This window comes from Bubalus bubalis, chromosome 9, assembly GCF_019923935.1.
Source record: "Bubalus bubalis isolate 160015118507 breed Murrah chromosome 9, NDDB_SH_1, whole genome shotgun sequence".
Classification (NCBI taxonomy): domain Eukaryota; kingdom Metazoa; phylum Chordata; class Mammalia; order Artiodactyla; family Bovidae; genus Bubalus; species Bubalus bubalis.
Window position 1 is genome coordinate 48,206,326 of NC_059165.1, and position 12,792 is coordinate 48,219,117.

General features: G+C 37.5%; 1 protein-coding gene across 5 annotated transcripts in view; it reads right to left on the reverse strand.

Moving 5' to 3' along the window:
• Positions 1 to 7,767: 7,767 nt before the first annotated feature.
• G3BP1 (G3BP stress granule assembly factor 1) overlaps positions 7,768 to 12,792 on the reverse strand; it is a 31,128-nt gene continuing 26,103 nt past the window's right edge. For 4 of the 5 annotated variants that reach the window (XM_006071645.4, XM_025292376.3, XM_006071643.4 and 1 more), the window contains 2 exons: positions 12,258 to 12,367; positions 7,768 to 9,268 (listed from right to left, as the gene is read on the reverse strand). In XM_006071645.4, coding sequence (XP_006071707.1) covers positions 9,062 to 9,268; positions 12,258 to 12,367 — 317 coding nt within the window. In that variant the 3' untranslated portion in view covers positions 7,768 to 9,061. The remainder of the gene's footprint in view (positions 9,269 to 12,257; positions 12,368 to 12,792) is intronic. The other variant, XM_044947430.2, reaches the window with a different exon arrangement.

The window sequence follows — 12,792 nt, forward strand, 5'->3', positions numbered from 1 at the left end:
TACCCAATGTGATTTTTGCACACATTAAACAAAAGTACAATGTTCTTAAAAAAGTTTTTTTTTTCAAAGCAAGTTAAATAGCCAAGTTCTACTTTCAAGACAAACACACCAACTGACTTGAGCAGCCTGCAAATAAGTTTGAAAAACAATGCAATACACACCTTCACTGTTGTAATTAGACTTGACATGTACAACATGAACCACAAAGTGTCTAAGACAAAACCCTTAATGATTTTATGCCTGGAGGTAAGGTTGCCAAAGTGTATCCCTGTCTCATTGTCTGGATCAGTCCAAACTCAGTTTATCTAGAATGTTTCAAATCACTGCAAGCAATGTAAATTAACTAGTGTCATTCTGGGTGAAGTACATTTGCAAAGTACAGTGACTGCTCACTTTCTAAGTGTTCAGACATACTAAAGTGCTTCCAAACCACACATTATCTGGTCCTCTCCCGGACAAGCCATTTCCAGAGACCTCATTCTCAAACTTGACTGACCCAGGGAACATGGGACATGACGAATTACCTTGCAACCAAAGTTGTGAATGCCCTAAGGCCCTACTTGGAAACTGGCCCATAGACAACTGGGGATGAACAGGACTATTTGATATCCAATTCATAGCTAAGTCAACATTAATGAAAAAGCAGTTAGATTAATCTACAACATTCCAAAATGAGTGATAACATTATCAAATAAATGCTCAGTCACTGTACCTTATTTACATAATTTATCTTAGACTTTCTTTTTTGGGGGGGTGGGAGGGGACATGATTCATTCACTGAGATGGGCCAATCTCAAGATTTCCCCTCAACCTTGCCAAAGTAAATGACTTCTGCATCACTGGAAGTCAGCTCCAAAGGACTTGCCCTTCAAGCTTTCCCCATTTAACTCATGTAGATATTTGCACAAAAGATCTGCCCTTTGTCTTAAAAGTTTCCTGACTTGATGTTTAGGCAGAAGAGCAAATCCCATGTATGATACTTCTGCAAGTAATTTTACATTTCCTTTTTTCCGAAAAGGTAACTGCCAACTTAAATGTGTGATACAGTGGAGATAAAAGTTGATTACTAAGGGACCTTCCCTGGGAGGTGTCCAGTGATCAAGATTCTGCTTCCATTGCAGGTGGCATGGGCTTGATCCCTGGTTGGGAACTGAGTTCCTGCATGCCTTGTGGTGCCGCCAACAAAAACAAAGTTATTAACTTTCGGTGACTCTAGGGGTTGTTACCTGAAACCTCACACTCTGGTCATTACACTTTATTCAAAAAGTTTTCTTTTAACTCCAAAGAATAGAAAGGCACCGTGTAGTTCTTCGGGTCACAATGCCAACACTGACGGTAGAGTCTGTTACAGGTAAGACAAATGCAAATTACAATTCTGATTGTAATTACAGTACTTTTGGGGAGATGTAAAAATTATGCTGGATTGGGCAGTGTTAGCTAAGCTGCTAAATGCTTCATCATCCATGATGGAAGAGGTTCAAAATAATTCATAGTTCCCTGTAAGAGACTGCAAAAATCACAAGCCCACACAGCAGTAACTGACAACTAGCCAAAGTAGAAGACATTTCTCAGTAGCCTGGGGACATCTTAAACAATGAACGGGCCTGGAAAACTGGGTCAGAATTACTCACAAAGCTCCTCATCCTTTCCTGGAAGAAAATGTGATAGTATGTCTTTTATATGGAAATTTCTTTGTATATATGTATAAACTTGGTATGGCCTTAATGCTGCAGTTAAGGATTTGTTTGGCTACCACCTTAAGCAGCGTGTTAAGCAATCGCCTCCTTATTGTATATTTTTACTTCTCCCTGGACTCTTAACCTTGAACAACCAATTCCCCTTTGTCCCTTATTCAACCCTGTTTTTTGCATGAAGTCATAAATGTTATGGCAGTTATTTTTTGGCTTGTAAAAAAAAATCTATTTCTGCAGTTTGAAGATGGAATGTAAACTTTCTGTGATACATGTATATATAAAAATATATTTATTGAACCATCCATATACACACATCCATGCTGATTCCAATGGAAAAAAATTAAAAGTTTTCTGAAATTTTCCCTGTGGTTAAGTCATAGTTGTTACTACTTAACCAACTTGATATTAGGAGCACTTTTGAAATCTTGCAATTACCCGAGAGAAACCTATGTATCATCTGGAAAACATCATTTCACTTAAGACAAGGCTTTATGCTGTTCATTCAAGATATATTTATTGATAGGTGCTATGGGATACAAAGATGACTGAAACACAGATCCTGCCCATAAGGAGCTTACAGTCTAGCAGAAGACAGAACACGTACATGGGATACATGGTCAGAGCTAGGTTTCAGTAAGATGAATCTAACGTTGTGTAGAAAGTAGACTGGAAGTAGAAAGAGGTAAAGAAAGCTGAGAGGCCACTGAAAGGAAGTGAGGAGGAAGGATGTGAAAGACTGCTGAGGTAGAACTGACAGGAATTAGCTGGAGACAGGATGTAAGGAGTTAGGAGACAGGAAGCAGGTGACTAGGGTGGCTTTGACTTGTAGCACGGGTGATGGCAAACTGAGAACGGAGTGGGTGCACAGTGAGAAAGGGTGTACAATGAAACTTGGCACATACAGCTCCTGCGCGTCAACACAAAATGCCCAGGATATACTGGGCGCAATCAGAAAGAAACAGGTAATTGCCCAGACCAGGGATGGAAGTACTTCAAAATGACCAGTGACTTCTCCCTCTTCTGCCCACCCCTCCGATATAAAATGCGTGATGCCTATAATTTACTGAATTAGTTTCACACTAATCCCCTCCGATATGAAATGCGTGATGCCTATAATTTACTGAATTATGCCCAATCCCTAGGCATGCCTCCCTCATAAGCATGAAAACAGGAATACATTATTCAACTGAGTGAGTCCTCATTTAAGGGTGCTTTCATTTTCATGTACCTCCAGGAGGAATGGATTAATCCTCCAGTCCTTGTCCTCCAGATTATGGTATGTTCTAGTTCTAGGTTGAAGGCGTAAGTTATAAGCTAAGAGAAAGGTATTAAATATTCTAGGAACACATTTCAAAATGAAGATTGGGATAGAATTTCCAACAGGAGGGACAATGTGGAAGAAAAGCAGATGAAAATAAATTTGCTCCTTACCTCAAATTCTGGACAGACCAACCCCCACAGGGTAATGAATTAACCTCTCCTAAGACATCTTAAGACATCCTTTCTCTTAGGGAGAAAAAAAAAGCTCTTGAACAAGGTCTTGGAAAAAAGATTTTGATGGTAAGAGATGAGAGGTGGCGGGGGAGGGGAGGCAGGGAGAATGCAGATACAAGTCTATCTTCAGGGGAGTGAAGGCACTTGAAGCCACGGAATCAGCAATACCTAGCTTGTCAGCAAACCATACACATCCTTCCATGAAGAATAGGAAAAACCACTGGAAAGGCAGATTAGGACCCTGATTCAAACATGGTGCTGCCAGGCACTGAACAGGGTATATGGCTAAGACCAAATTGCTGCCCCTTAGGAGCTTACAGTTGTAACAATACAAGGTGGGGAAAGCACCACAATGTACAGAATGCAAAATGCTGACAGGTTTAGGAGAAAATTACAGCTGAGTTTCAGCTATTAACACATTAGGATACCCAATAGCTTTCTGACGGCTAGTAGTAAACCCATCCCTGAGGGGAACACAAGTTAATGTCCGTATTGACAAAAGGCCCTGGAACGGGGCATTAAAACAGTTGGAAGAAAACAAAAAACGTGGGTATGAAAACTGAGCTAATGAAGCAACTGGATAAGCATACAGTGTGGCTCCTTCCCTTTTCTCCCCACATCCTACCTTTTAACAGCTTTGGCTTACTAAAGCAAACGCAGGCAGGGCTGGAAACTCCTGAACGTGCTGTACTAGTCATCTGAGTCATCCACCTTTTGAAAATTGCAAGGCTTATACAAATCACCTTAGTCCTTTCCAGCACTGCTATTCTAAGAAATCTAGGAGTCTCCTCCTGTTTCTTGTGATAACCATCAGTACAGGGGGGAAAAAAAAACTTTACAGAAATAGTTTCTCACTTAAAATTATGATTTTCTTTTATATAAACCATAAATTATTCATATTGCATCAGCTAAATTCCACCCCTATCCCACTCTTCTTGAAAACCAATGTAGATACCTATGCAAATTTATTTTTAACACAATGTTATGTTCTACATAGTCTACTTAAATTGTACACTGAATCTTTAAAGGAAGTCCCTTCTTTCCTAATTCCTTATGTCTTCATTTAAAAGGGCCAAATCATTGTACACACACTCCTCATAAAAACATTTAAGAATCTAAACCAAACCCAAACAGGTGACAACAAAACTTGGGGAGAGTATCAGTAACCAAAGTGGTTAATTACAGCAATAGTTAAAACTATATCCATATTAAATGATATAATCATCCCTCTAATTACTACCAAAAATACAGGAAAACTTCCCACAAGTGGGTTTCTGAAAAATAAATACTTGCTGAAGCACTTCAATAGTGAATTTTTGGGTAAGCATCACTTACTTTTAAAAAACAAAACAAAACAAAACAAAGACACACTGAATGGATACAAGTCCCTTAGGAATCTGTGACATTGGACACATTTCAAAGTAATAACCCTGCATAGATTTCTGTAACTGACCAGGTCACATGGTTTATGGAAGTAACAAGAGAACTGATTTCCAATACTATATTCTTCTCACTGGGGGCTACCATGTTTGAGTGGAAACTGAAGAGGAGACTTCGAAAGTCATGCAATCAAAAGACAACAACTTTGATTCTAAGCCAATACATAAGCATGATCAAAAGTAAAACTGGTTAAGGGTTGTAGGCCACCTTTAATCAACTTTTCACTCATTCAGGCCATTATTAAAGACTGCTTCAGGAAAGCATGAGCAAAGCAATCTAATTTCAGCATCATCCAGAGTTAGATACATATCCACTAAAAATAATAAAAATAAAAGTTTTATCTCACATGTGCCACTGTATCTTTAATTCAGTCTAGTAAGTTCATAAGCCCATCTATGGTCCCCAGAACCTTGATATTACAGTAAACACAAATTCCAAAAGGTATTACTACCCTAAAACCAGAAGTCCTCATTTAATGATCTAGTACTACATGACAAGCAACTTTAACCTACAACCCATCCCAAATAAAATATTGCTAAGTTTCTAACACATTCTTTAAGGTTTCTAAAACATTTGCAAAAGACTACCTCTAACTGTCCACTGCCAATCTGTGGTACATTAGGCACTTAGCTAGAACTCCATATTCAAATAAATGTTGAAGTTGCTTCTTTTACAAGATTCAAAATTGCTAAACTAAAAGTTCAACAACTGTGTAATTCGTATACAGCTCCTACAGAGATTCTTTTAAGTAGCACAAAAATAAAGCTTTAATATAAAAATTATTTTTATAGATCAGTAGATTTGACAAATGCAAACAACTTACCTAAAATAAGCCACAAGAGAAACAATGGACTACAAATTTAAACTTCATAGAAAGAAATTTTCATATATTCTAACAAACGGTATCTATAAAGTGCCACATTCTCCACTAAATCACTAACTCTACCAGGTTTCTCAAATAAAGGGATGAAGAAAAGTATCAGAGGATGGCAGTTATAAGCATAAAACACAACTAAACTAACCTGGATGATGCTAAAAATATTGTCTTCCACATCCAGATTAAATTGTACTAAATGTATTACCAAACCAGATGAGAAAATAATCTAGTAATTCAATAGCAATGTGTTACAATACAGTCTGCAAATAAAAAGAAGCCCTACAAAATTAATGTTTAACTACTTTACCCTCATGGAAATAGAAAATGGTAATGCTAGTCTTGACCTGAAAGTTTTGCAGACTCAAGTCTCTACACTGTAGTTATTTCATGCCCTATTCCCTTAATGGTATTCAAATGTAAATATAGGTAGGCACTATGGTTCTAGAAAAAAAGCATCAGTTTTGGACGCCAATCTGCTCCTACTACATAGAGGTTCGTGATGTACTTTCTTCACCTACTACTTTGGGAGGGGAATAACACCTAATTCACAGGGTATAGCTGTGAAAAATTTAGTTGTCTAACCTAAAACTAAAGTGCAATTCAACTAACATGGTGGTAGAAACCTACTGATCCAAAACCTAACAATTATTCTTGCATTATCCATTTCACCACTTCGCAGCAATAACTCAAAATGTTGAGAACACAGGAAAACACAAAACGGCCCTCAATATAAAAGCAAACAAAATTATTTTTGTACAGTCAAAGGTCTATTTATTTTCAACAGGTCTTAAAAGACTGAGATCTACTGAACCAAACTAGTGTACCTTAGCTAAAATGTTCATGTGTGAAGGGTTTTAAGCTCAGGAGAAAAGAATTACATGTTGGGGCCATTCCAACAGACAAAAAATTATGTTGAATGTGATGAGGTGATGCTCCCTACAGAAAATCTTGCCCTCATCTATTTTATTTTCACTAACTGTGAAACATGTGAATAGATGTGTACCTAGGGTAACATGTTTATTACATTCAGCAATAAATGTAATCAGTGATAGCTAGATACTTGAGTGTTAACCAGGGTGCTGAATCCTATTTATAAAGTCCAATGCAAGTCACAACACCACAATGTCCCAATTACGGTAACTTGAAATTACTGAAGCAACCTTTTGTGAAATTATGCAGGAATTCCCTGCAATAAATTACAAGCAGCATATAGTATATTGCTACCTCTCCAAATTAAAACACAACACACACACAATTGGTACAAATAAAGTAAAGTTGGGATTAATTACTTACAGTAGTTGTTACTATAATTCCTGAGAGATTTCTAGTTGCTATTTTTCTGAGACTCTATTTCAAAGGAATGAGTCTTCACTCCAGTTGTCCTATTCCACCATTCTACCCACCATGAATTACAGGAGTAAGGATTCCCTGTGTTCTCAGTGGGGCTGCTTCATTTTCCAAGAGCATTTTGGCATCACTGGCCCCCATTCACCAAACACCAGATGCAGGGTATGCATCTCCCTCCACCCATCTCCCCACCAAAAAACCCCACAAATTTCTGCATGTCCTCTAGGATAGAACAATAGCCCCAAGTTGAGAAACACTGTATTTAGTTAGTGCCCTTAAAGCTCCGCTCTGAGGAGGAAAAACATTTAGAAATGTATGGTTTAGTATTCACTTATGAAAAATGATTTCTAGGTTATCTATATTTTATCACCTAATAGTTACTGCAACTTAATTTTTTTCCTCAAAAATAACTCAGGCTAAATTTTCTTCTTTCTACTACAAGCTTAATATAAGCTACAAAAGTACAAGCTGAATTTCTTCTAATTCTGGGCCAAATGAAGTGGTTACCAACTAGTTGTTTAAACTGACCCAAAAACCAGCTACGGGATTCAGTTATGTAAGTTTTTTTATGTTGTTATATATGAAGGAGATGTTGCCAATTTTCAAATATTTGCGGTACTAAGGACCAACTGATAACATCAAAAACTTCATTTAACATTACGCCCTTCAGTAAACCTAGTTTCCCAGTACAGCAAAACATTCCTATTCCTACTAATATACTAGCCTCAAACAATAGTCTTAAAGATGAACACTGTTAAAAAAAAATAAGTTTAAGTTGACAACCTCATTGCCCTTCAATTGGTAGTGACAAGTTATCACACAAAGGCTTGCTACACAAATGTGTGAACAAAGCCTTCACCCATCTCACACACAGCACTCAACACACACCATGCAAAACGAGTATTAGTCTATATCGCCAGATCTTCCAGAAACGTTTTAATAAAAATTGGCCATTTCCAAGAAATACCCACTGCATGCCCACCAGGAAAAGGGAACCATAACAAAACAGAAAATTTACCATATGGCTATGATTAAAAGAAAAAAAAAAAAAAAAAAAAACACCTAGCACTCACTCAAGCACACCATCAAAGTCCAACATTAATGTCACATTCTTTCTTACGGGCTATGATTAGGATTCTGAATAGACACTGAAATAAAACTTAATACAAATACTGAACTATTCAGGTCAAAGGACTCTACAGAAGCATCTGTACTCAAAGGCATTCCAGTTTGAAACTCAATTTCAGAATAAGGCATAACAAAGGAACACAAGACATACAGGGTAAAAAAGGGGTCATAATTCCCAACATACTCTGAACCTGATAGAACAAATCTAGGGGTCTTTCTTTTTTTTATTATTTTCTTTAAACAATTGCCAAGACTGGAATCAAAGATAAATAGAAGGCACAACAGTTTTGCTCTGGTTTTGTGTTACTTAGATTTGGAAATTTTTTTTTGTTCTTTTTTCTTTTTTTACAAATACAAATTAAACATGAAAAAAACTCTACTTCAAAAAAAAACAATTCAAGAAAAGCTTATCAGTTGCATTCTAGACATTTAAACCTATCTCACAACTTAAATTCCAATGTCAAAAACAGTAGATTTTAGAACTGTTTTGTGATCATGTTTTAAAAGAAAACTCGAACACCTTTTATTCAGTTTTTAACCACATCAACGAGAATCAAAATTGTCAATTTTTCCAATGGCAATTTCTCCACACCAGAAGATAGTCATGACTCTCAAAGAGGAAAACAATTTGGGTTTCTCCGGTCTTCAAAATGTTTATCAAATCCTGTAGTTCTCACAGGCTTTTGAAATACATAGAAAGTAAGTAAGAAATAGTCCAATGAATGAAACATACCAAATGTCAGTAAGAAGCAAGACACATTCCTTTGGGGAAACTGTTAAAAAAAAAAAAAAAATCCAGTCTGTATATGCAAATAAAGCAAAGAAATTCAGTCTTTTTTTTTTCTTCTTTAAAAATCCATTTTTCCTAAAATATTCCACAAAATTGGAAGTGAAGGACTAAAAGGTGGGGGGCAGGGGAGAGAAGGAGCACACACCATTAACACAAAAAGTAAAATTGTACAAACTTAAGCAGTTTATGATAGACTAGGATCTTATTCCAAGATACCAAGGTTGGCTGAAGAAATTCATCATTCTGTGGGAGCTAGTTTGTACTGCTGCCTGAAGACTGGTGAAGAGCAATTCACTGCCTTGGAGCAATGCTCCTGCCCACTCCAAATCCTGGTTTCTGCACCATGCCTCCACGAGGTGGGCCTCTCATGCCACCACCCAGCCCACCTCGAGGGCCTCCAGGCCCCCGCAGGCGGTTATCCCGGCGGTCCCCTTCACGGGCAGCTCGAGTCTTCTTTTCTTCCACATTCAGACGGACCTCTCCTCTGAACATGATGGGCTGTAAGAATCAAGGTGAACAAATTTACAGAGTGCTTATGAACTACTCTCAAAAGAGTAGCAGAAGAGCTTATGAGCTAGCTCTCAAAGATAAAAGAAAGCTAGAAAAAGAAAAACAAAGAATCAGCAGCTTACAAATCAGCTGTCTTCTCACAGTTCACTTTTTGTCTCAAACTCAGAACATGTAATTTTTCCATTAACAGATACATGAAAAAGCGATTAGGTATTCAAGTTAGTTCAAAAGTTTAAAAGTCCACTTGTACACAGCAGTACAGGTAACTCTTATTAAAGTAAACCTTACCTTCTCATAGAATTATGTAAGTGGGATATAAATAAAAATTGCCACCTTCTCCAGGGACTGGGAGACTTAGAATAAAATCCCATCATCATGTAATGTGGCAAGATTTTGCTGTACATGTTTATGCAAAGTACACATACATCTCAAAAACATCATGAATTTCATTTCAATATAACCTTAAGAAAATGCAATTTGCCTTAACAGAATTTGGGAAAATACTAAAATAACAATACTAGATCTTAGTGCAGGGGGAAAAAGTCTTGGGTCTTCTTTTTTGCCAAAAGAACTATAGTAAACAAAGGGTTACTCAAGATTTCAATCAACTCAATTTATGTTCCTTGCGGGCACTCTGTGGTTTTCTAACAGAAGTATTTTTTCAAAATAAATACCTAACAGTTCTTACTATGCAGAAGTGTTCTATATACTTCACTTTTATTATCTCTTTTAATCTTCACAACAACCCTTCAAGGGTTATTATCACAACTATTTTATATAGACCAGCAAACTGGTACTAGGGAGGTTAAAGAACACATACTACACAGGTCACAAGTCTAGTGAGTGACAGAAGAGCAATGTAAACCCAGGCATACTGACAGCAAAGTATAAGCACTCAGTCTACACAGCATGGACAGTCACCAGTTATATTCTACAAGCTATTTCTGTACACAAAAAACTGCTGAAGGGAATAAGGTAAACTTCTACCCAGACAGTGAGGTGAGGCTAAGTGTTAGTCGCTCAGTCATGTCCAACTCATTTCTTGCTCAGTTATGTCCAACTCTTTGCAACCCCATAGACTGTATGTAGCCCACCAGGCTCCTCTGTCCATGGAATTCTCCAGGCAAGAACACTGGAGTGGGTTGCCATTCCCTTCTCCAGGGGATCTTCCTGACCCAGGGATCGAACCTGTATCTAAAACCTTGCAGGCAGTTTCTTTACTGTCTGAGCCACCTAAAGCAAGCTACATTTGAAGCTCCCAAAGTACACAGACATGATCTGAAAGTGCATGTGAGGAAACCTGCACAGGGGTTGGGCAGGGAAGTCCCTTTTGAGCTCTGATTCTAATTTAAATTTTATATTCTGATTAAGCATATATTTGTATATATATAAATATCTTAACACATCCAATATTACAAATATTTTATATATACACTATATAAATCATACACATTAATATGAAGTGCTATTCCTGGCAATGTTCTACATACAGTGAGAAAAACAGAAGTATTTTAATCCTGAAAGATAAGAGGTTGTGACTGCAGATATTTTAAAAGGTAGTTATAGAAGACATCTCTAACGAGGTATCAAAAGGACAGAAGCAATCTGAATGAAAAAAGGTACCAGACATACACCCCTTTCTGAGGAACTTTACTTCAACAATTCTTATGCCTAAAGATACCATGACTCACCCACATGCCGTCAATGAAACACCAAAGCCCTCCTCTTGGATAATTAACTAGGAAGCAATCAGCTCTGACCTTGTTTGGCCCCACTGGGATTATCACACCATTGAAAATACAAATTCAAGGCTGCACCAAAAAGTGTGACCACTGAACTATCACATGCTTAATGGTGAATTTACAACAAGGCCTTCAGGACATTTCTGGGTTCAGTATTCCTGTGTTCTGGGTGAGATAAGCCATTATTTTCTCCACATTTCTCAGTGTTTTGCAGGAGATGCTTCACAAAAATAGTGGTCAAACAGTTTGATAGATAATGCACATTTCCAAATGAAGGCTAACTTATAACCACAGCATTAAACTTTGTAGTATATCCACTAACATTCTGGAGAACATCAGACATTCTGGAGAACCACTGGGAAATAATGATCTGCACCATTTCTAACTAACATGGTTAATAAAATGTGTAAGCTTTAACTGGCAGAGACTCAAAATAGACTAGTGGTTGCCAGGGGCTGGGGAGAGAGGATATGGGCAGAGACTGCTTAATGGGTAAGGGACTTACTCTTGATGAAACTGTTTGCAACTAGACAGGTGATGGTTGCACAACAATGTGTATTAAATGTCACTGAATTGTACCCTTTAAAATGTTTAATTTTGTTATGTGAATTTCACCTCAATTAAAAAAAAGTGAGGTCTTAAAATGCCCACACCCATCTCAGTAAATTAACAGTATTTATATCTTTGTTTTTCTCTACAACGACTACTACTACAGAGCTTTTTTGCTAATGAAAGATGTGGGGGAAGGAAAGGACTCTATAAGGACACAGAAACAAGACTCCAATTCTACAAATTCCTCTACTACTGGAGAAGGTAGACTGACTCCAAACCCAGACAAGTTAAAGAACAAAAGGAGACGCTCCTCGTAGTTATACCCGAACAGTTACATAGGAAAACTTCAAGTATAGCTGGTAAACAAACTGATTCTAAGTTCTTGGCTAAAAGACACATAGTGCTTCATTCATCTCTTACAACGAATAAAGGAACTGCATAAATCTCAGAGTACTGGCAACCACAGTTACTTCACTCTCCATCACGCAACTTAGGCAAAAACTATTTATATGATACTTTTGTTTTGCTAAGTTCCCAGGCAGTTCTTTTAACAATGGTTAAACATGATGAAAAATATTACCCAGACAGGTTGGAATAAATTGCACTTTACATGTAAGACACAGATTTAAGGATGGATGAATACATTAAAATAAAAAAAAAATACAAGATGAAAAATTGCTTACCCTGTTGCTAAGCACCTTCTGAACAGGCTCAGAATCATCAAACACAACAAACCCAAAATTGGGTAATTTCCCACCACTGTTAATACGCAGTTCTACCACATTCCCATAATCTGCAAGTGAAACACAGATTCTCAAATAAGTTAGAACACTTTTAAAAGTATTACATGCACATTGTCCACCAACAGCCACCAGGCACATGTGGCTATAGGGAACGTAATCTGTGGCTACTCTGAAAGATGTGCCCTGTGTGCCAACACACACACAGGATTTCAAAGACTTACAACAGGATCATGGAAAATATCTCATGTTTACATATATTCAGATAATGTCTTAGACACACTAGGTTAAGTGAAATACTAATTTAATTGTCCAGTTCTAAGAGTCGGGCACGACTGAGCAACTGAACTGAACTGAAACTGTAACTACAGGGTGATCTAGTGGTTAAGAATCTGCCTGCCAATGCAGGTGACAGGGGTTTGATCCCTGGTCCGGGAAGATCCCACATGCCGCAGAGCAGCTAAGCCTGTGTGTCACA